Source organism: Zalophus californianus, chromosome 2 (assembly GCF_009762305.2).
Source record: "Zalophus californianus isolate mZalCal1 chromosome 2, mZalCal1.pri.v2, whole genome shotgun sequence".
NCBI lineage: Eukaryota > Metazoa > Chordata > Mammalia > Carnivora > Otariidae > Zalophus > Zalophus californianus.
In genome coordinates this window covers 186,217,715-186,242,043 of record NC_045596.1, presented here as the reverse complement: position 1 = coordinate 186,242,043, position 24,329 = coordinate 186,217,715, and the positions used below count along the sequence as shown (strand labels likewise).

Sequence of the window (24,329 nt, the reverse complement as noted above, 5' to 3'; positions counted from 1 at the left end):
GCAGAGGTGGAGCGGAGGGTTTTTTAGGGGGCTTCTTAGATCCCTCTGCTATAGCTAGAACCCGCTGGAGAATCTTTTGTAAGTGCTCCGTCCCGGAATCCGATTTTACTTTTGGTTTTGTTTCAATGTGGCCACACTCACTCGGTTCCTGAGACGGTGCAAGCTCAAAAGTATCTCTTATTACCGCCTTTAAGCACATCTCAATATCAGTAGAAGCAACAGTAATGCCATAGACAGCAAGTGAATGCTTCAGCATTCGAACATAAGGAGTAGAAGTTTCTTGTCCCATAACCCTGTTATTTTAAGTTACTCACCCTTCCTGTACGTCCTTCAGGGTCCCTGTTCGGGCGCCAATTGTCAACGTCTAGTGCGTTGGGGTCCCTGGGTAAGGGTCGCGAAATCACCGGGACACAGGGGATGCAGAGCAAAGGCAGCACTTGCAACTGCATGCTGTCGTTTATTTTCCACATAGCTATATACTTGTAGCAATCAGGTAAGCATAACAATATGTACTTTCACACATAATGGGATTAAACTAACATCCTTGAAGAAAGATACATTAAAGAATTCTCTCAGCCACCCTTCCTCTGGAGACAGCATGTTGTTGTCCTAAGGAGGGACGCCTCTAAGATAGGCAAGAGCCACTTCTTGCAGATCCAGGCATTCAGAACTTGCAACATGAGATAAGGGGAAGAGAACATTTTCTCCTCCTTGCTCAGGTTTGCCTGGCTTTCCTAACTCTCACTGCAGTCCTTGAATGACCCTGGCTCGCAAGGGGCCTGCAAGCCTATGCCATCTCACAAATCCATAGTTTACATTAGGGTTCAGCATTGACGTTTTATATTGTATGAGTTTGGACAAATGTATGACATATGTCTACCACTGTAGTACCACACAGAGTATTTCCACTGCCCTAAGAATTCTCTGTGCTCTGTTCATCCCTCCCTCTCCCTAACCCTTGATGAACACTGATCCTTTTACTCTCTCCATATTTTGCCATTTTCAGAATGTCGTATATTTGGAATTATACAGTATGTAGCCTTTTCAGATTGCTTCTTTCACTTAGTAATATGTATTTAAGTTTCCTCTCTGCCCTTTTCACAGCTTGATAGCTCATTTCTTTTTAGAGCTGAATATTTCATTGTCTGGAAGTACCTCAGTTTATTTAGCCATTCACCTACTGAAGGTAGGTGGCTTGGTTGCCTCCAAGTTTTGGCGATTATGAATAAAGCTGCTGTAAACATCTGTGTGCAGGTTTTGTGTAGACATAATTTTTCACTCCTTTGGGTAAATACCAATAAGTGTGATTGCTGGGTTGCATTGTGAGAGTATGTTTAGGGGGCACCTGGGTGGCTCAGTGGGTTGAGCATCGGACTTCTGGTTTCAGCTCAGGTCACAATCTCCCGGTTGTGGGATGCAGCCCCGCTTCTGGACCTGCGCTCAGCACGGAGTCTGCTTCAGATTCTTTCTCCCTCTCCTTCTGCCCCTTCCCGCTCGCACTCGCCCTCTCTCCCAAATAAATAAATAAAATCTTTAAAAAAAAAGGGTAGGTTTAGTTTTGTAAGAAAGTGCCGAACTGTCTTCCAAAATGGATGTACCATTTTCCATTCCCACCAGCTATAAAAGAGTTCCTGTTGCTCTACTCCTTACCAGCATTTGGTGGAGTTCTGCATTTTGGCTATTGTAACTGGTGTGTAGTAGTGTCTCATTGTTCTTTTAATTTGCAGTTCCCTGGTGACTTATGATGTGGAGTATCTTTTCATTTGCTTGTTTGCCATCTGTACATCTTCTTTGGTGGGGTGTCTGTTAAGGTCTTTGGCCCATTTTTTTTAAACCAGTTTGTTCGTTTTCTTATTGTTGGTCTTTAAGAGTTCTTCCTATATTTTGGATAATAGTTCTTTATCAAATGTGTCTTTTGCAAATATTTTCTCCCAGTCTTGTTTCCCAGGTTTGTCTCTTCATTCTCTTGACAATGTCCTTCACATAATAGAAATTTTTTATTTTAATGAAGGCCCGGTTGTCAATTCTTTCTTTCATGGGGCGTGCCTTTGGTGTTGTATCTAAAAAGTCATTGCCAAACCTTAAGTCATCAAGGTTTTCTTCTGTGTTATCTTCTAGGAGTTTTATAGTTTTGTTTGTTTGTTTGTTTTACATGTAGGTTTATGATCCATTTCAAGTTAATTTTTGGAGAAGGTTTAAAGGTCTGTGTCTAGATTGACTTTCTCGCTTGTGGATGTCCAGTTATTTTAGCGCCACTTGTTGAAGAGATTGTCTTTGCTCCATTGTATTGTCTTCACTTTTTTGTCCATGATTAGCTGAATATATTTGCATTCATATATCTCTGGGCTCTCTACTCTGTTCCAATGATCTATTGTGTACTCTTTTACCAATACCAACCTTGATTAGGGTAGCTTTATAGTAAGTCTTGAAGTCAGGTGACATCAGTTCCTTAACTTAGTTCTTCTCCTTCAGTATTGTGTTGGTTTTTCTGGGGCTTCTGTGTCTCCATATAAACTTTAAAATCAGTTCTAAATATCAGTTTGTTGATATCCACAAAATTACTTGCTGGGATTTTGATTGCGATTGCATTAAATCTGAGATTGATTTGGGAAGAACTAATACCTTGACAATATTGAGTCCTCCTATCATGATCGTGTATTATTTCTCTATTGATTTAGTTCTCCCTTGATTTCTTTCATCAGAATTCTGTAGTTTTCCTTATATAGATTTTGTACATATTTTGTTAGTTATATATCTAAATAATTCATTTTGGGGGTGTGCAAATGTAAATAGTGTATTTTTAATTTTAATTTTCTCTTGTTCATTGCTGATATATAGGAAAGCAATTCACTTTTTTATATTAATCTTGGATCCTGCAACTTTGCTATAATCAGTTATTAGTTCCAGGAGGTTTTTTTTTTTTTTTCCAATTCTTTTGGATTTTCTACAAAGACAATTAGATAATCTGTGAACAAAGATAGTTTTCTTTCTTTCAAGTCAATGTACCTTTTCTTTCATTTTTGTATCTTATTGAATTTGGTAGGACTCCCAGCATAATGTTGGAAAGTGAGTGGGGAAAGAGGACATCCTGACCTATTCCTGACCTTAGTGGGAAAGCTTCTAGTTTCTTATCATTGAGTAAGATGTTAGCTGTAGGCTTTTTGTAGATGCTCTTTAGCAAGTTGAAAAAATTCCCCTCTATCCACTTGACTGAGAGTGTTTTTCATGAATGGACATTGGATTTTATCAAATGCATTTTATGCATCTATTGATAGAATCATGTGATTTTTCTTTAGCCTGTTGATATGATTGATTACATTAATTGATTTTTGTATGTTAAACCAGCCTTGCATACCTGTGATAAATCCTACTTGGTGATGGTATATAATTCTTTTTATACATTGTTGGATTCAATACACTAATAATTTGTTGAGGATTTTTGCATTTATCTTCATGGGAGATATTGATCTGTAGTTTTCTTGTAATGTCTGTCTGGTTTTGATATTATTGTGATGCTGTCCACATAGAATGAGTTAGGAAGTATTTCCTCTGCTTTTATCCTCTGAAAGAGATTTAGAGATTTGGTAAATTTCTTCCTTCAATGTTTGGTAGAATTCACCAGTGAACCTACTTGGGCCTGGTGCTTTCTGTTTTGGAAAGTTTTTAAATACTGATTTAATTTCTTTAATAGATTTAAGTGGCCTATTCAGATTGTCCATTTGTTTTTGTATGAGTTTTGGCAGATTGTGTCTTTTAAGGAATTGGTCTGTTCCATCTTGGTTATTGAATTTGTGAGCACTGAGTTGTTCAGAGTATTCCTTTATTAAACTTTTAATGTCCATGGTTTTTGTAGTGATATTCCCTCCTTCACTTCTGATTTGAGTAATTTGTGTCCTCTCTCTGTCTCTCTCTTTCTCTCTTTTTTTCTGGCTAAAGGCTTATTGATTTTTATTAAGCTATTCAAAGAACCATCTTTTGATTTCATTGATTTTTCTCCATTAAATTTCCTGTTTTCAGTTTTTTATTTCTGCTCTAATTCTTGTTATCTCTTTTCTTCTGCTTACTTTGGATTCCATTTGCTTTTCCTTTTCTAGTTTCCTATGGTGGGAACTTAGAAGATTGATTTTAAGTCTTCTTTTCTAATATATGCATTCAATGCTATATTTCCTTTTAAACACTGTTTTTGCAGTATCCCACAAATGTTGACAGCAAAATCACAAACTAAAAATACAAAAATGCAAAAAAAATCCCCAAACCCAAACATGGCATTAAACAGACTACAGAAATAATACTTGATAGTATCAGAGCAAAAATAAGAAGGTAAAATGCTGTCCTGTTCCACCTCAGCTGAGAACATGCAATTCAGGCAACTCAGGTTTTTCGTTGCTCTACGCATGTCTGTGAATAGCATGAAAGCACTCTGAATATTAATTTTGGAATTACGAATAAATTTTAGCAAATAGGTGAATTTATACATACGAAATCCATGAATAATAAGGATCAACTGTATTTTGATATTTTAATGACATCAAATGGAACTGAAACTTTTAATAGTGATCTAGCAATTATTACCAAGTCTTCATTTTCTGCTCTACTAATTAAAAGAATGAGTGAAATTGGGGTGCCTGGGTGGTTCAGTTGGTTAAGCGACTGCCTTTGGCTCAGGTCATGATCCTGGAGTTCCAGGATCGAGTCCCACTTCGGGGTCCCTGCTCAGCAGGGAGTCTGCTTCTCCCTCTGACCCTCTCCCCTCTCATGTTCTCTCTCACTCTCTCTTTCTCAAATAAATAAATAAAATCTTTTAAAAAAAAGGATGAGTGAAATTAAACATTAAAACACACTTTTTTTGAAAAATTTGACTATATTGATGCTGCAGTGGGGGAAATTAAACTCTTCATAGAATATATGTAGGTAGTTTTTTTCACTTAAAGTCTGATGAATTCTTTATAAAAATATTTATAAAAAATTTTTCAGATTGTTTCCTCTATCACTTTCTACTATAATAGTATGGTAAAGTTAATGCTTAAAAGTAAGAAAAAATACTGATTACAGGATGTTATTTAATCCATTTATCCAGCGTATTATTTTGATACATAAATTTCTGGTTTTTTGGTTCAAACAGTACACTATTGGCAATTTCATATGATCTTACCTAAAAATTATTGTCCTTAATAGATTGCAGCACTAATTTAGAAATTATTGGACATCTAAATAACCAATTTAGGTGCTTTGTTTTGAATAAAATACAAATTCTCTATCTTTCTATAATTATATATAACCTGTTAACCTCATAGATTACTTAGGGCTTTCTAAGCTTTTTATAGTCTTCGTATTAAAAGTCTAATAATTTTTCCCTCTATTACTCTTTTCAGATACAACATTCCTCTAAATTTAAAAACTTTTCTATGTACTTTATTAAATATAGTGTGCTTGAGCTTCTCCAGATCTTTTGTAGAGGGCTTGTGAAGTGTATGCCATGCATAAAAGACTGAAGTATGGCATTGAATAAGCTTTATCTTCAATAACTTAAGTTAGAATGTTGGCTTTGTCATGTCATTGACTTCTTTGTGCTTCAGTTTACCAGTCTGCAGAATGGTACAAAGGTATTTCCTCTTCAAAGAATTAATTGTGAAACTTAAATGCACTAACTTGTAACACTTGTAACAAGTGCTTTAAAGCAGGGATGAAGATGTGGTTAGTCTTCAAGAAATGTTATCGAGGGGCGCCTGGGTGGCTCAGCGGATAAGCGTCTACCTTCGGCTCAGGTCATGATCCCAGGGTCCTGGGATCGAGCCCCGCATCAGGCTCCCTGCTCCGTGGGAAGCCTGCTTCTCCCTCTCCCACTCCCCCTGCTTGTGTTCCCTCTCTCGCTGTGTCTCTCTCTGTCAAATAAATAAATAAAATCTAAAAAAAAGTTATCGAATATTATTATAGAACATATTTGGTATATCCATAAGAGATGTCCATAGGCCATCTTTATGAGAGAAGGAGCTTCAGCAGAAATCTGCAAATTAGATCAGAGATGAATCTTAGAAATGGCAAACTTTTGAACTCAGACTAGACAGATCTGGGTAAAACTGTTTGTCCTCGATAATTTACTAACATTGCTCACCCTCAGTTTTCTTTTCTGTACCTAAAAGTAACCACCCACCAGGGTGTTGTTAGGTTTAGAAGTAAGGTATGTAGGTCCCGGAGCCTATTTGTGTACCAAAGTGTTAGCACTCCATCCACGGACAATGTTAGTATCTTGATACTTTCTGTCAGCTGTGCATACTATATATTGTTCACTGCAATAGTGATTTTTAATGCAAACAGGATTCCATATCTGCACTGGAAAGAAAATTCACTAAATCCTAAATCTTGCAAAAAGACATACATGGTATTAAAATCCACCTGGGCATGTTCTTCAGTGTTAACAGATGGGAAAGATTTACATCTAGTGGCACTCTGGTAGGACTGCATGCAAACATTTCAATCCCAAAGGAGTCAAATAATGTAGTTATATTTTGCTTTACATAGGCTGTTCTTAGAAAAAAATTTATATAAAGCAAATTTCTGCTGTTACTTAATATCAGATAATACTTATTATAGTTTATTATAATTCTTTAAAAATAATGTCCTTATGAGTTTTACTACCTAGGTAAATTTATTTCATTTTTATGTTAAATAATATATATATTCTAGGGGTGCCTGGGTGGCTCAGTTTGTTAAGTGTCCAACTCTTGATTTCAGCTCAGGTCATGATCTCAGGGTTGTGAGAATGAGCTCCACATTGCCCAGCATGGAGCCTGCCTAAGATTCTCTCTCTCCCTCTTCCTCTGCCCCTCCCCACCCTCCACTCTCTCTTTCTCTCTCTCTCAAAAAAAAAAAAAATATATATATATATATATATAAATTCTACATTTTTCTATAATTTTCTATAAGCTATGGACTTCACAGTTTACCTAACACATTATAAGATTATTATACTCTTCACATTAAAATAATAAAACATAATATTGTTTTACTGGTCTTGTTGGAAAGTAGATACTAACTTGTAAAATATATTTAATGTGTAGAAGAGTTTACCACAAACATTTTTAAACTAGACTTTATTTCAGAACAGTTTTAAATGTACAGAAAAGTTGCTCCCTGTTATCAATATCTTACACTATAATGGTACATTTATTACAAATAATGAACCAACATTGATGTATTATTATTAACTAAAATTCATATTTCATTCCAATTTCACCACTGTATTTAGCTAAGATTCTCCAGAGAAACAGAATAGGATGCATCTTTATGTCTACGCCTGCATCTATATTTATAGATTTACATAAAAAGATGTATTTTGAGAGAGAGAGATTTATTTTAAGGAATTGGCTCACATGATGGTGGAGGCTTACTAAGTCTAAAATCTGCAGGATAGGTTGGCAGGTTGGAGACCCAGGGAAGAATTACAGTTTGAGTCCAAAGGCAGTCTGTTTGCAGAATTCCTTCTTGCTTAAGAAAAGCCAGTCTTTGTTCTCTTAAGGGCTTCAACTGATTAGACGAGGCCCACCCACATTATGGAGCATAATCTGCTTTCAAAGTCCACTGGTTTAAAGATAGCCATTACAACCAGTTTTTCCCCAATGTCCTTCTTCTGTTCCAAGATCCTATCCAGGATACCATATTACATTTAATCATCTGTCTCCTTAGTATTCTCTGGTTTGAGACAGTTTCTCAGACTTTCCTTGTTTTGATGACCTTGAGAATTTGAAGAGCATTTTGTAGAATGTTTCTCAGTTAGAATTTGTCTTACATTTTTATCATGATTAGGCTGCGATTATGGGTTTCTGGGAGGAAGACCACAGAGATGAAGTGACATTATCTTACTACCTTCTCAAGGACATGCTATCATCGTAACTCATCACTAATGATGCTGAGCTTGATCCCCTGGCTGAGGGAGTGCTTGTCAGGTGTTTCTGCTGTAAAGCTGTCTTGCCCCCTTTTTGTACTCTACTCTTTGGAATCAAGCCCATAGTCAAGGTTGAGGGTAGGAGGTGTTAAGCTCCATCTCCTGAAAGAAGGAGCAATTACATGATTCATTTATAATTCTTCTGTAGGAGATTCACTTCTTTCCCTCCATTTATTTATTTGGTTCATTCATTCATTTATATCAGTATGCACTCATAGATATTTATTTTGCTCTTTGGACTGTAATTCAATACCACATTATTTATTTTGTTACTCAAATTGTTTTAGCTTTAGCCGTTCAGGGCTCTTTCGGGTTGCTCCCGAGTCCCTCTGACGTGCCCCCACTGTTTTGTAGGGTTTTGAGTACTTCCTTATTTTCTGGCACTATGAATGCTCCAGGTACGTTTTTATATTTTCCCTGCCCCAGCCCTGGAATCATCTTTCTCCAAGGAACCCTAGTTCCTCCTATTGGAGAATCGTACTAGAAACCAAGATCTAGGTGCTGGGTGGGCTCATTGATACTGGGGACAGCTCTGTGGTGGAGAAAGAAAATAACACGTGTGTCTATATGTGTATATTTGCAAAGCAAGGACACCGTTTTGATACGCACAGTTTCCATTTACATGATACCTGTGCAAAGGCAAGGCTGCCTGTACTGGATAAATATAAAAGTCTATATGCAACATTTGTATGTTGCAACTGCATAAGAATAAAATGAACACAAGTGAACTCTCCATTCAGTTTTCTTTTTTTTTAAGATATTTTTATTTATTTGAGAGAGAGAGAGAATGAGAGATAGAGAGCACGAGAGGGAAGAGGGTCAGAGGGAGAAGCAGACTCCCTGCCGAGCAGGGAGCCCGATGTGGGACTTGATCCCGGGACTCCAGGATCATGACCTGAGCCGAAGGCAGTTGCTCAACCAACTGAGCCACCCAGGCGCCCGTTCAGTTTTCTTTTTAAACTCTCACTGGAAGTAACTCAATGTCTGGAGAGCTAAAAGGGGGAATAATTTAAGTCTCAATGTTTTATGCATCTACATGCACTTTCCAAAAATCATCCTAATTCATACAACTCTACAAGAAAGAGGATAATATTAGACTTGTTTTTGACAACTTATGCTTAGAGAATTATTACCAGCTCAGGACTCCCTCAAATCAGGTCAATTTTTAGACAATTTAAATGTTACTTGTAACTATTGATATATCTTTAAATTACTAATAGATTTTCAGAGGGTGATCACATGTACAATTTCATTTCATCCTAATGAATTCTCCAAAATAGGCTGAGGCAGATTCTGGTATCCTTATTTTAGGGATTGAGGCCTCCTATTTAATTACTGTGATTATTAATCCCAAGCCCCCAGCCCCCATTAGAATGTAAAACACTCAAACAAGAATGTGGCAATAGCTATTTACTTTCAGTTCTCAACTATGGTTTAAGTAATCGATAAAGGATGAAAATTGTATGCACTAAGTACAAATAACATTGAGAAAAATGTTTTTCTTTTATAAACCATATTCAAATGTAGAATATTTTTAATTCTTTTTTTTAAATGAATTTTCTTCTGCCTATACAAATTTCAATGTGTCTTTAAGGATGAACTGACAGGATCAGTAGCTTTCAGTTCTGATAATGCAGTTAAGCCTCTAACTGTGTATTGATGATGTTTATGACAACTACATGGAATATATGTGCATTTAGAAGAGAAGACATATGTATTCTCATATATATGTATGTGTATGTATATATACACATATACATATGTATATATATATCTTGGCTATATAAATATTTCACAATTTCAGGCTTGGCTAAGAATGATGGAGTCTTAAAATGTTTAAGCCAAATTAAAAATAAAAGTCAAGGGATTTTATTCTCTTGGGCTACTGTCCAGTAGAGAAGCCACTCGCCACATGTAGTGAATGAGCACTTGAAATGTGGCTAGTCCTAATTGAGGTGTTGCTGTAAGTATAAAATACACACTGGATTTCAAAGACAGTATCCCCCCCCAAAAGTATTTAAAATATCCCAATAATTTTATATTGATTACATGTTGAAATGATAATATTTTAGATCTATTGGACTAAATAAAAATATTATTAAAACTAACTTCAACTGTTTATTTTAAGTTGATGAATGTGGATACAAGAAAATTTAAAAATATGTGTGTGGCTCACATTGTATTTCTACTGGGACACACATAGTGCTCTAGACCAATCCAGTGGGAATATCCTATGCCTTTTGTCTCTAAATCAATGTTGCTTTGGGTTTTGAAATTTGAGAGAGGAGAGATAGGCACTAAATAAGGAGCTGTCCAATTTTTGAGCAGATTTCATAGGAAATATAAGCGCCAGCACATGTTGGGTTTAGAAAGTAAGCTGTTTCAACCTCACAGGCTCTCTGAGTACAATTAAGAAATGACCTCCCAGATGAGATCTGGGGCAGCGGTAAAGGTGAAACCAAAGGTTTGGTCAACTAAAAATCTCAGGGAGATTTAGGGGTTTAAGAGCCTTGTCCCATGGCAGCCTCCAAGGTGCCCCAATGACCTGTCCCCGAAAGAAAAGTCAGAGTGGCTTACGGCTAATGGAGTGAGCTCTGAAGAAATTCAAAGGAAAGCACACAAGTTATGTGAGGGAATTGTATTAGAGGAGGGGTGACCAGCTTGGACTAGAAGCGACTCTGTGAGGAAGCAGGCTGAGGGCCTACTTGGTTGCAAACCTGGGCCATTTCTTCCTCATGAGGATAGCGAAGAGCTCGGAGGAAGCCAGGGAGCAGAAGTGGGTCCTAATGAAGAAACTGGAAACAGGAGCCTGCTTGGATTCCAATAGCCGTGGACCAGTGACCGCTGTGTCTCCCACTGCCCTTCCTTTGGGACACCAGTGCTGGCTCTGGTTCCTCAGTCTCTGTCTCTCCATTGTTTGTGTGCATGCGGGAGGCCTCTGGCTTGTCTCTTTAGTTCACAGGTCTTCAGATCCAGAGGAAATGCCCCCAAGGAGGAGCCTCCTTATCCTCGCTTGGACATGATTGAAATGATCAAATTTCAGGGAATTTTGAGTGGCTTGAGTGTATTGTGCCTGGGGGGAGGGAGTGTAAATAATGTCTGGAGAGAAAGTAGGTATGGTAGAGTAAAAATGTGCTTTGACACGCTTCCCACTGAGAGATAGGTTCTATTTTCCAACGCTTTGAACCTGTGAGTGTTTTGATAATGGAGTACAATGTAAGTGACGCTACGCCCGTTCGGAGCCCGCCTTTAATAGAGTGAACAGCACCTCCCTTGGTTTCTTAGAGCCCTGAGTTGCCATGTGGGAACTCTGACTGCCCTGCTGGAGAGATTACCCAGGGAGGTCCCGAGACTACCTGAGAGAAGGGCCCAGCTGTGCCCAGCCTTCCAGCCATCCCTCCACCCCAAAGTGCTAGAAACGATGTGGGTGAAGCCTTCTTGAAATCTCCAGCCCAGCCCAGAGGCCAGTTGAGCAATGCCACGGAGCCACATGCCACGTGGAACAGACAAATCACCCAGCCAAGTCTTGCCAGACTTCCTGACTGCTGTGGCTTGTGAGCAGAACAAAATGACTTGTTTTAATCCACTAAATTTGAGGTAGTTTATTGTGCAATAGTAGATACCTGGGACACACACACACACACACAACACACACACACACACACACACACACACACGTCACATCCTAGTTGAGTGACCTGGAAGATTTTTACTTAAGGTCTCTGCCTTCAGTATTTTCATCAGTAAAATTGGATGATAGTATCTATCTAGCATGGGTGTTAAAAAAAATTAAACAAAACAACATATATATAAAGCAGCCAGCATGTATTTGGATCATAATATTCTTCTTTCCTTTGTTTCTCTGTCAAGTCTCCCTTAACATATCAATAGTATTAGTGGGTATGTGTTTACTTCAGACACCATCAGTTTTCCTGATAGACACACACATGCACACTTGCTCCCCACATATATTCACATATGTATGGATCACGATTTTTTTTATTATGTTATGTTAACCACCGTACATTACATTATTAGTTTTTGATGCAGTGGATCACGATTTAAAATCTTATTAATTTTAGGATTTATAACCATCTACCACTTCAAAACTGATTATTTGTGGTGGTAAATGTGGTGAGGATTCCAGTATTTCCAGAAATGGATTGTTTCGTTGTTGGTAGTGGTTTCTTATTGTCCTCTTAGGGTTGTTCCTTAAAAGTCAGATTAAAAATAAATCAGATTTTTCACTAATAAATGGGAGAGGCATGCTGTACCAATGTAAATTCAGGAAGCTGAGCAGGAGGAATCGGTGAGCTTCTTTGTACCTGTTCAGACTCAGAAGGCCTCAGATCAAAGGAGACTGGATACACAGCCCAGGCTGCAAAGTACCAGCATCCATTTCATTAATTGTAATTATGAAAAATCTGTTGGTGGGGAGAGGCATGCCATATGTAGTGCCCACACTTTGACACCTTGCTTATGTATCTTAAGCTAAATCATTCCTATTTCTTTCAGTTTATGAATATGGTGGCTTGGTCATTTTGCTGTCTCACAACATAGGGTCCAGTGACTGGTCCTGGCATAATGAATTGTATGACTCCAAGATTGAGACAAGCCCATATTAATAAACGTAGACACAGGTACGCTCGCTGCTTTGTAGAAAAGTTACTGGCTTGGATGAGATAAAGCATCTATTTGAAGATGGAGAGAGACAAATCTTTGGCGCATAATTATACCTAGAGAATCTGTTAATCAGATTAGCATCTTGGATTTACTAGGTCTGAGACTTCAATTTTTTTTAACTTCCCTTCCGCCTACTCTCCCCACCGCACCCCTGCCCAACTAGGAATCCTTTGATGGGAGGAGGTGGACCGGTGAAATCTTTCTGTAGTTCTCGGTCTTTCTCCTGTTAGTTAAAGGTTTACTTAAAAGAATTAAGGATAGAGGCGCCTGGGTGGCTCCGTCGGTTAAGCGGCGGCCTTGGGCTCAGGTCAGGATCCTGGGGTTTTGGGATCGAGCCCCACGTCTGGCTCCCTGCTCAGCGGAGAGCCTGCTTCTCCCTCTCCCTCTGCCTGCCACTCTGCCTACTTGTGTTCTCTATCTCTCTGTCAAATAAATAAATAAAATCTTTAAAAAAAAAAAAAGAATTAAGGATAGCAAACACCTGTCGGACAGACCCTCCCGCCCAGGCAGGCCCTGGGGAGGAGCGAGAGGCCAGAAGGTGCGCACTGGATTATGAAATCCGGCCTCTGGCAGCAGGACTTTTTCAAGGTTAGGTTCCTGGGAACGCGGGAGGCGGACGCGGGCCAGGGAGGCGGCGGGTGGGGCGGGGAGCGTTGGAGACCTGCAGCCTGGCCCAGGCCGACCTCCGCGAAGGGCGCTGCGGCCGGGGAGGAGGAGGGAAGGGCGTGCGCGGAGGGAACGGGAGGCGTCGCCCCGCCGCGCCGGAATCTGGCCGGTGCGGGGCCGTGGGACCTGTAGGGGAAGGCAGTAGGGGCGACCCGCGAGCAGCCGCGCCTATGGGCTGCGCAGACCCGGCCCGGAGCGTCCCTGGCCGCGCCGCTCAAGGCTCGAGCTTCCCGGGCGCGACTCGGCTGCCCGTGCAGGGCTAGCGGGCTGGGGGCGCAGGGCTGGGCGGGCGGGGAGCCGAGGCCCCGGGGGCGCGGGGGCGCACGGCCGCCCGCCGCCTGCAGGGGGCCCGCGCGGGGTGTCAGCGCCCGGAGGCGCCTAGGCCTCGGGGCGCGGGGCCCAGACCCGGGGACGCGAGCCCAGGCCTGGGGCTGATTGTGATTGGGTAAGTCTTGATCTGGCAAGGGAGGTAGGATGAACTTTCTGTCGTGTCATATTTTTGTGCCATGTGTGTGATTTTTTTCCCCCCTGGCTGAAAAGCTGGAATTCATCTGGTCTGTTTCCCCGCATCCATTCATGAAATCTCTCGTGCTGACATCATCCCGCTTCCCCAAGCGAAGTTGCTCACTTGCACTGAGAAGCATCCGTCGCGTCTGAGATGACAGATTCTCCATCAGTCCCGAGAGCAGCAGTTGCTTCTAGGATGTGCCTGTATTAGGTCAGGGCGGCGCTGAGTGTTTTTTATGGGAGGAGGGGCTTCGTGAGAGCCAGTCCCCCCAGAAAACCATTCTGCATTTCAGCCCATGCAGCATACAAGTCTTCATTTCAGGCAATCCTTTTAAGCAGAAATAAAAAATTTTGGAAGCTTCGATCACTGTTTAATACTGTCTACAAGGCAAAGTAGCAGAGGTTTGTGGGCTATCAAGAGGCAAGTTTTAAAAAGTAAAAATAGATCCTAGAGTCATTACCTTGACACTGGAAATGAGTGACTCCTAGAGATTGGGACTCAGCCTTCACTTTGACGAACTGACAAATTAGGGCCATATAGTTCAGTGGGTGCACTTCAGTCTGCCCTAAAACCCAGGTCCCGTTTCCAAATGAACAGCCTTAAATGTACCCATTAGCGGTTTTTTAACATCTCTAAAATTTAAGCAATATAGACAAGAACTAGTGTAAAACTTAAATGTCTATGTATAATGTAAAAAAAGCTTAATAGACATTCCACCACGTTCAAGTTTTAAGATATTTCTAGGACACATCCTGTAAACCCTGTACACTTTTTTAGACTGCATCATTTATGTAGGAATTGATAGTTCACAGGGAATTAAAAATGTTCAGTGTTATGCATGAAGTCACAGTACAATGGTTAGGGGAGAGAAATCAAAGATTCAAAGCAAAACATAAAAAGAAAAAACAAAAGGCAAATTGTATAGCTTCTGTTTTTGGTTAACAATGTCAGTAATTTGGGGTCCCTGGAGAGACATGCAGGTGGCCTGGGTCCAGAGAGCAGCTCCATCCCTATCTTCTTGGTGACCTTGGGTAGTCATTGAATTAATAGGCTCAAGTTCCTCTTCAGAATTCCTCTGAACTCTGTGGTCAAATGAACTCTCAAGTTCAAGAAGTTCCACAGAAATAGACTTTTGAAGTAGATGAGACAGGAAGAGCAGGGGAGAAAAAAGTTAGAGAAATAGTATGGAAGTAGATGGTGGTTGAGGGCATCCATTTTACAGTAATTCCTCCCCCTGCACCCCCCCCTCCCACCCCTGCATCTTGAAGATCTGTCATCAGCTCCACTTTGAAGTGAGTAGTAATGCCCTCTGGGAAAGGCTATGGTGTTGTATGAAGAGAGGAAGTAGTTCTTTCATTCTGTAAATCATTTTCTTAGGTTGGAAAGACTCCCTCCTCTCCCACCCACCCCCCCCAAAAAGATGAATTTTCTGGAGGAAGAGATGATTGTTCATTGGAAACAAAACAAACAGGCATGTGTCTGCTTAGTGAATTTTGTTTTCCAGTCTCACAAAAGGCAGAGGAGGAGCCGAAAGCAAGAACCGATTTCATCCAACCATTCAGTTGTAAAAGTCACTTTTGGAGATAGATGTGAGTTATTCCAAGAGCTGTGAGTTTTCTGTCTTTATAAAGGATAAACAAATCTCCAGACATGTCTTGAACTAGAAGAGTATGTTTGTGTCTGGTCACAATGTAATCTTTTGTAGTAAGCATGAATTTACAGAGTAAAAACATGGTCTTTGTTTGGCTCACTAATTTAATCTTTACCTATTGATTCTTTCAGTGAATGTGGAGCATCTCTATGTGACAGGCATTCTTTTAGGTGCTGCTGATAAAAAAAATAAATAAAGTGTCAAAATCATCCCAATAAAAAGCTGAGGGCCGGAAAGAGATCTATATAGTACGAAATGCTGCAGGAGGTACAAAGAAACAGCTCAGTGTTTTTATTGAGTGGCTCGTGATAATGATGATAGCAGTCAACAAGAGCAGCCTGATTGACCCAGCACTGATTATGAAAACACTTTACATACTTTAAGTTAGGTCTCACAACAACTGTAGGAAAACGTTTAGGGTATTGTCACTGTTTTATAGATGTGTGTATTGGTTCCAGGAGAGGAGAAGCAACTTGCTTAGAGTGCACAGGCAGAGCAGGATTCTAATCTACCTTTGTTATTCTTATACAGATTATTTTTTTAAAGATTTTGTTTATTTATTTGACAGAGAGAGAGAGAGAGAGTGCGCGCCCACACAAGTAGGCAGAGCAGTAGGCAGAGGGAGAGGGAGAAGCGGGCTCCCCTCTGAACAGAGAGCTCGATGCTGAATTCGATCCCAGGACCCCGGGATCATGACCTGAGCCAAAGGTTTAACCGACTGAGCCACCCAGGTGCCCCTCTTATGCAGATTATTATGAAGGAACATATTTTATTTTAATTCACCACCCTGAGGTTTAAAATTATCTCTCAGCAAGAAGCAGATTAACTCACATGCTAGCATTTATTTCTTAAAGCTCAAAGCAGCTCTTTTTGATGTAATTTTTAGTTGAATGTCTCTTTTTTCATCATAAGTATTTTTATGTTTATTTAAAGAGTTATTGAGTCACATGGAAATGATAAATAATTGATGGTTTTGAAGCAACTGAACAAGGCAAAAGGTAAAGCAGTTTATTAGCATAAAAGCTTGTCCTGTATTCTTTTCTCTTAGCACCTTTATTCTCAGAACTGCTTGATTGTACTTTAGACATATAAGCAATAAGGAAGGAAAAAATTTTTACAATTCTGTTCTTCTCTCATATAAGACATACGTATGGAAGGCAGAGGTTCTTGCTAACCTCTGTAGTAATGAACTTGTTTTTCAAATTCCATTTGTTGTAGAGTACTATAGGTACATAACTAAGGGCAGAATTTATTCCCTGTATTAATATTTTTTAAAACTCCATTTACATTCAGGGCGCCTGGGTGGCTCAGTTGCTTAAGCAACTGCCTTCGGCTCAGGTCATGATTCTGGAGTCCCGGGATCGAGTCCCGCGTCGGGCTCGAGTCCCGCGTCGGGCTCCCACTCAGCAGGGAGTCTCCTTCTCCCTCTGGCCCTCTCCCCTCTCATGCTTTCTCATTCTCTCTCTCAAATAAATACATAAAATCTTTTTAAAAAACTCCATTTACAGTCAGAAATACAAATGTTGTAAATTAGGCACCATTTTAATTGATGACAGCAAACTTTTTTTAATGAATGTTACTGTGGTATCCTTGTTAGAAATATTGAAAGTTGACTTCTTTTTCCAAATCACTGTCACATCTTCAGTTAATATAAAATATGAGTAATTTGTACGGGAAAATATTATTTCTGTAAAAGAATACAAGGTGTTTACTATTAAACGTTAGGAAGCTACTTTGACTAAGACGGAAGTAAATGTTTTAAGAGGTTCATTGAAAGGGCATTTTAATGATTAACACTAACTTTCATACACCAATCAGGCTCAGTACCTTATTTAAAGTTTAGAGGTTTCTTCTGTGTTAGTTTTCCATTAATTTTAATATTTTAAAACTCTACACATCAGGCTACAAACCAAACAACGGTGCCAAATTAAAATGAGTTATTGTTTGTGTGTTTCAGTCATTTTTTTTGATTCATTCATGTGTTTAGTGATTAAAGAGAATTTAATATATTTCAGAATTAATCACAAGGGCACTGGACACTGGTCAAAGGACAAGTGGGACTTGAAATCCAGCTTATGTTGCATTTGCCTCGGAGTGAGGCTGTGTCTGCCCAGAGTTTTGGGCAACTTTTATGAGTCTGGCCAAGTCACAGAAAAGTTGCTGTTGTTTTTTTTCTGTTTTACATAAAGAGGCATGTAGGTTCATGGCAAACTTGTTCTAAGAAAAATAAGAATGGTAAGGTCCCATGCCTCAGTTTCTTGAGGATATGTGGGGGCTGTGTGTGTGTGTGCATGTGTGCATGCGCACATGTGTGTTTCGGGGGGCATGGCGAGAGGAGAGGAGCAACTTTATGCGGAGGACATTTTAAAAGTTTTCACGAATCAAATTATTACATTAGAGATACTTTTCATATTTTACTTTATTTTTCAGAAGAGGACTGTCAGAAGGATCTGGGAAGCAAAGTTTGGCTGTGAAAAGCAAAGATCCTTTACCTACACATTTTACAAGCAATGTGCAGAAAGCCATTGATAAATATACCTGGTAAGAATGAACGCACTGCAATGCTTCTGATTGCAAAATCAAAACATGCCCATAATGAATATAGGAAGCAAAATCAGTGATTGCATTTCTAAGAGTAAAAAAAAAAAAAAAAAAAGCAGTTTCATTTTTAGTGTAATGAAATGTTACACTGCATAAATGTTTTAAAATCAGTTTTAAGGCCGCCTGGGTGGCTCAGTCGTTAAGCATCTGCCTTCAGTTCAGGTCATGATCCTAGGGTCCTGGGATCGAGTCCCACATCGGGCTCCCTGCTCTGCGGGAAGCCTGCTTCTCCCTCTCCCACTCCCCCTGCTTGTGTTCCTGTTCTCGCTGTCTCTCTCTGTCAAATAAATAAAATCTTAAAAAAAAAAAAAAAACAGTTTTTAAAATCGGCTCCAAGAAGTAAAACCACTTCCAGTTTAATCTCTTCCCAGGAAATGGTCTTTATGGGCTTACGTTTGTCTCTGCAGTGAACCCGGGTCATCATTTACATCCAGTGGCAGCACCACGCCTGCAGGCACCCACAACTCTTGGTCTCGGTCTGGGACGCAGAGTTCTACCACTGGCTTATCAACTGAGAGGAGCTCCATTTACTCTTGGAGAGATGACGTATGTCTCAGCATCTTTTGTATAATTCCATGATTACCATTTATAATGAAGAATTGTTTTCTTACTTTTAAATCATCTTTTTACCACTTTTGAAAGCATTACCTACTGGACACATACACATACATCCCTATGAGCATGTTTACATGTCACATCCTGGAAAAATTTAAAAATATAGAAAAGATAAGGAAAAATAAAAATCACTCATAATCTCATAACCCAGAGCCATAGCTGTTGATACTTTTGGTTTTTTCCCCACTTCCCAGCCCCTCCTCCTCCGTATGTTGTATATGATCACTTGTGTCCTATCCGAGACTGGAAATTCAGGACAGACTTTGACAATGAGCAACTTAAATACCAGAAAAAACGTGGAGAAGTAAAAATTGTACAAAATCACCATGATTAGGGGAATTTCCCCCCAATATTCTAAATCAGATCTTTTACTTTCACCTCTCACCCTAGCAGAAGCTGTTAACTTGAACCCTATTTTTGTTCTCTGCGGGAGTGGGATTCTTAGCTGTGTGGACCTGAGTCTCCAGCTCAGGATTTTGTTGGGCACTCTGCCAGCCGCAGGCTCCTGTCTCTTTATTCCCTCAAGTGCCCCTGGGAACAGGGACCCAGCCTTTTGTGAAGCCCGCGTGGCTGTGCAAGAAAGTCCCCTACGTTACCTTGGATGCTCTGACTCCTCTTTTTTGGTGTGTGTGCTGGTTTCCTTTGCCGTCTTGAAAGCAGTTCGCCATTTGGAAGGCACCCATGAGTCCACTTCCTCGGATGGGGGCTTGTGTAGTAGCTGGGCGTCTCACAGCAGTGGGAGGGACCCTGGAAGGAGTCAGCTCCAAACCACTCAGGCCTTTTCCAACAGGGCGGGCCTGGCTCACCGGTGATAAACGGTCCCCACCCTCACTCCAGAGTCTGCAGGTGGGAAGAAGGCTGAGGACCATCGCTTCATACCGTCCCAAACCTGAGATTCTTTCAGTATACATTTTTATGTAATTCTGCGGAGAGTCCTGTGACTTTCATTTATAGAACTGAAATGACTTCAGGCCCTACAATTGCTTTTCATTTAAAAACTTAAACTTACTTTTTTGATAGGTCATATTTGCAAAAAGCAACAAAAGCCAAAAAGAGAGGAAATTGAAAGTAAACTCTTTTACTCGCCTCGGCCACCTGGCTGCCTCCCCGGAGGCAAAAATTCTTAGTTTTTACCTGATTTGCATTTTAAAAGAGATCATTCAGTTCCCCTGCTGTCTGGGAATCTGGTTTATTATCAATTTAAGAGAAGATGCAAAACAAAAAAAATATCGACTATCATTCTTTGAAAAATCAATCCGGTTTGACCATCTTGGATCAGGTATATCAAAACGAATGTGCACTTTATTGCTCTGAGTTGTGGATTAGATTTTAGGTTCACACTCCCCTAAAAGCTAGGGCTCTTCATTAAAAGAAGGTAAATGGCCCTTTGTATAAAAGTCATTTTCTTTTCAGTGATATCATCAGAGGAAAAACTAGCTGGTATTTTGCAGCTGTGCTTAAGTGTGTCACGCTCACCCATATGAGGGACTTATGTCTGTGTACATCTATGTATATATCTATATATACATATAGATATATAGGTATGCGTACATGTGAGTATATCAATGTCTGTCAATATGTGTAACTTTACCTATATTTATATCTCCGTAAAATCTCAAATAAGTCTCATAACACATGTGGTAGAAATGATCTCTATTTAACAGTTACAGAAGCTGAGTCTCCCAGTGGGATGTAATTTCTCAGAAGAGTAAAAATTGGGCCACTGGTATGTCTGACTGCAAAGTCCACATTCTTGTTTCATGTCATATTTCTTCCTATATAATGGGCACTTTAAATTTGTAAGTGTTAATGATCATGAAGGCCGTCTTTCTACAACTTTTAGTCTTATAACTAAATGTGCATTTCTGTTTTAGGAGTTTGACAAGGCGAACGCAGAGAAAGTCCAGCAGTTATTCTGGGAGGTGGAGGAAATGTTATTTGAAGGGAAAGTAAGCCCTCATACTCAGAATCTAGTGGCTGAATGCAGTGAGTGGGCAAGAAGATCCCTCCATCTGAGGTAGGGAAGTTGTTCATAGTAACTCTCTGAAATACATTCTGGAACGGCCCACTCCTGGCCTGTTTAATACAATTAGTATATTTTGACTGAAAGCAGTTGCCCAGTCAAAATATGTATCCAGAACATGTGTCTTTAGTAAGAAAGCACAGCTTTTGAAATGGTGTCTGAGGAATATTGGGACATTCCAGATACCCAAGTGCATCTTAACTTGTGAGAAGCAAATCTAGCTCATTTTCAGAAGGGCATTACATACGTAACAAATGCAAGAGTGGTAGAAGTGATCCTTTACCTTCACATTCACCGTCTTCAGAGCTGAGGACAGTACTCAGGGTTGGGGTTGGGGGAGAAACAGAGAAATTATTTGATGAATGATTGGATAGATGAATCTTCCTAACTAACCAAGATTCCTTATGTAGGAAGGATCACTTATTTTTTTTTAATCCCTCAGGGATTTTATGTATGTATGTATGTAATTATTTATTTAGTGTTATTTTTTTTTAATTTATCTTTTTTCAGTAGACTCCACGCCCAGTGAGGAGCCCAATGAGGGTCTTGAACTCATGACCTTGAGATCTAAGACCTGAGCTGAAATCAAGAGTTGGACCTTTAACTGATCCAGGCGCCCCAGGATCACTTATTTTTTCATTTCAAAGATTGGGTCTGAAGGAAAGCTTTTCTTCTTTCAGTGATTCAGCCAAACCCACTTAGGAGAAAAATCCATCTCCCTTATCAGAAGTTCCTCTATATTGTATCTGGGAGAATAGATTAGAGCCCTCATACAAATGTAGATGGATTTTCTGGTTACCTCAACTAGGTAACTTAAAAAAAATCTTGGCTACGTAGTCTTTAAATCTTTCTATTCAGTCCTCCATAAGCCCTCTGTCTTGACGCGTATAATACGTCCACCCAATATTAATTGCGGATGCTTACTTTTTAGGCATGGGGCACTTACGGAAAAGCCAGGAGCTCAGATCCGCTCCTGTCCCTCTTGTCTTATTATAGTTAAGATAAAAATGAAGGAGGGGAGGGTAGAAAAAGAAAAGACTGCAAGGAGGGGCTCCTCAGTGGCTCAACGGTTAAGTGTTCGCCTTCGGCTCAGGTCATGATCCCGGGGTTCTGGAATCGAGCCCCGCATCGGGCTCCCTGCTCGGTGGGGAGTCTGCCTCTCCCTCTCCCTCTGCTGCACCCCCTGCTCATGCTCGCTCTCTTTCTCTCTCTCTCTCGCTCTCTCTCTCAAGTAAATAAATAAAATCTAAAATAAAAAAAAATAAGTTTAAAAAAAGAAAAGACTGCAAGGAATATAAGCCGGGTATATATATTTGTATAGTTTTATTCATTATGTAAATATTAGTGAACATTTATAGAGAGCTCCTGTGTGCCCAGCGGTATGCTAGCTGTCTGAATCTGATACATATTATCTCTAAACCACTCACCAGTCCTCCAGGTAACTATTGTTGTATCTCGTGTACAAACAAGAAACATGAAATCAGTGGCTTCGAGAGCCTGAGAACATTGCCTCAGATCTCTTCGTCAGTAGCGAGAACAGTCTGTCCCGCTCCCTCAAAGCCTACACTTATTCTTTGACACCATTGTGCTTCTCACATACCAGTATATTCCTTATCACTTCATACACGTGCTTTCAAAATATTGTGTTATCTGACTTTCAGCGTTGCAAAGAATTTTTCCTTTTTCCAATCAAAAATATTAGTAAGTTCCTTTTTTTTTCTTTTTTTACCTTGCAGAGTATTAGGAAGACAGCTCATCATGCCAACTGATGAAGGGTTCCAACATTTCCAGGGCAGCGAGCCTACTACTGTAGTCCACAAACCCTTCTTAGATGCCTGTGGACACAACCGCAACAGCAGAGAGTAGGTTCCTATAAGTAACTTTTGAGAGTGTTATTAATTTCATTTTAGTTATACTCTTTTTGTGTCTATCTTAGTCATGAGCCTTGGCTCCACTGGTTTGGAAGCTTAAATTTCAGTGAATGGCAGGTACAGAGCATTTTTTTTCCCAAGATGCTTCTGATTCTAGATTGATGATGATGATGATGATGATGATGATGATGAGTGTGGGTAATACAGATAACTAGGAAGTTAACTTTTGAACTGTTGTTTCAAAGACTCTGAAATGTGGGCTAGATGAAAAATAAAAAAACTGACCCCTTTTGATGCATCCTAAGCTCCAACTCAATAGCAGAAGAAATAAAGTTCTATCCCATTTTCTTTTTTTTTTTTTAAGATTTTATTTATTTGTCAGAGAGAGACACAGCGAGAAAGGGAACACAAGCAGGGGGAGCGGGAGAGGGAGAAGCAACCTCCCCGCTGAGCAGGGAGCCCGATGCGGGGCTCGATCCCAGGACCCCGGGATCATGACCTGAGCCGAAGGCAGACGCTTAACCAATTGAGCCACCCAGGCATCCCAAAGTTCTATCCCATTTTCTTTTGATAAATCCCTGTATGCCAGTCACACATATTTGGGACTGTGCCATGACATCATTTTATTACAGCAAAGGGGATGCAAACTCATCAAGTAATTTAAGCTTTTAAGAGGCCCTTAAAAATTTTTAATGAGGGCGCCTGGGTGGCTCAGTTGGTTAGGCGACTGCCTTTGGCTCAGGTCATGATCCTGGAGTCCCTGGATCAAGTCTCGCATCGGGCTCCCTGCTCGGCGGGGAGTCTGCTTCTCCCTCTGACCCCCCCCCCATGTGCTCTCTCTCATTCTCTCTCTCTCTCAAAATAAATAAAATATTTAAAAAAATTTTAATGATGCCTGTGTTAAAATGTTGCTTTTAAGGATATGATTTTATCAAATATATTAAGCAATGATTTTTTTGTTTGGGATTCTGTACTTTATGGATAATTTAAAGACTCGCCAGAATCATGCAAGCATTATAGTCTTAATGTTCTACAAACTCTCATGGAGGATCTGCTTCTCCCTGTAGATTGTGTGTCTCTGGCTCTCAAATACTCCCCGAGGTGTGCTCAGCCCCTCCCTTGCCAGGCCCCGAGGGCCCAGGGGTTGCTGGCCTAACAGCAGGCTCAGCCCAGGAAGAAGAGGTTTATGACGTGGATGGAAAGATTGAAGAATATTTTGCTTTTGACAGAAAAGAAGAGTAAGTAGAATTTATTTAACATTGACTTAGTGTAATAATATTAATTTACTTGGCATTCATTTTGATTATTTGCTCATTTAGTGTCTTCTACTTTTTACTTGTCCAAAAGATTTTCCATTCTTTTGAGAGTAATGTACTCCCAAAAGCTTTTCGATTCCTAGCAGGATATGTCCATGCCAGATCAGTGCTTCCCTCCCCCCTCCTTTTTTTGACAACATGGCACAGCTAGAAAACAAGAATTGTGTTCAGCATGCTGGTGAAAGTGGACGAGGCTCCTAGTGGCCTTCATTTCCTGAGGACTCCAGGCTGCCCTTCTAGAAAGACAAAGGGAAGGCCCAGTCTCTGCACTAAATACAGAGACTTAAATTGGTTCTTTGAAAAAAGCTACAAATATTGAATAATAAGAAGTTGCCTGTGATTGAAAATGGGTCCATTAAAAGGTAACAATGTGCTGCTAAAAAAGAATGTTATGTTTATACACGTATAATGTACATATGCATACATATTAGAGAGAGAGATAAGTAGTTGGAT

General features: G+C 40.0%; 1 protein-coding gene across 7 annotated transcripts in view; it reads left to right on the top strand.

Annotated features, from left to right (window-relative positions):
* Positions 1–24,329, top strand: part of FAM149A (family with sequence similarity 149 member A) — a 70,126-nt gene that overhangs the window by 21,860 nt on the left and 23,937 nt on the right. For 2 of the 7 annotated variants that reach the window (XM_035726026.1, XM_027598270.2), the window contains exons 2-6: positions 17,881–17,991; positions 18,459–18,597; positions 20,541–20,683; positions 22,426–22,551; positions 23,628–23,798. In XM_035726026.1, the coding sequence (XP_035581919.1) occupies positions 17,881–17,991; positions 18,459–18,597; positions 20,541–20,683; positions 22,426–22,551; positions 23,628–23,798 (690 nt within the window). Of the gene's footprint in view, positions 1–13,079; positions 13,214–13,308; positions 13,737–13,756; positions 15,389–17,880; positions 17,992–18,458; positions 18,598–20,540; positions 20,684–22,425; positions 22,552–23,627; positions 23,799–24,329 lie in introns of those variants that run through there. The other 5 variants (XM_027598272.2, XM_027598274.2, XM_027598271.2 and 2 more) reach the window with 5 other exon arrangements.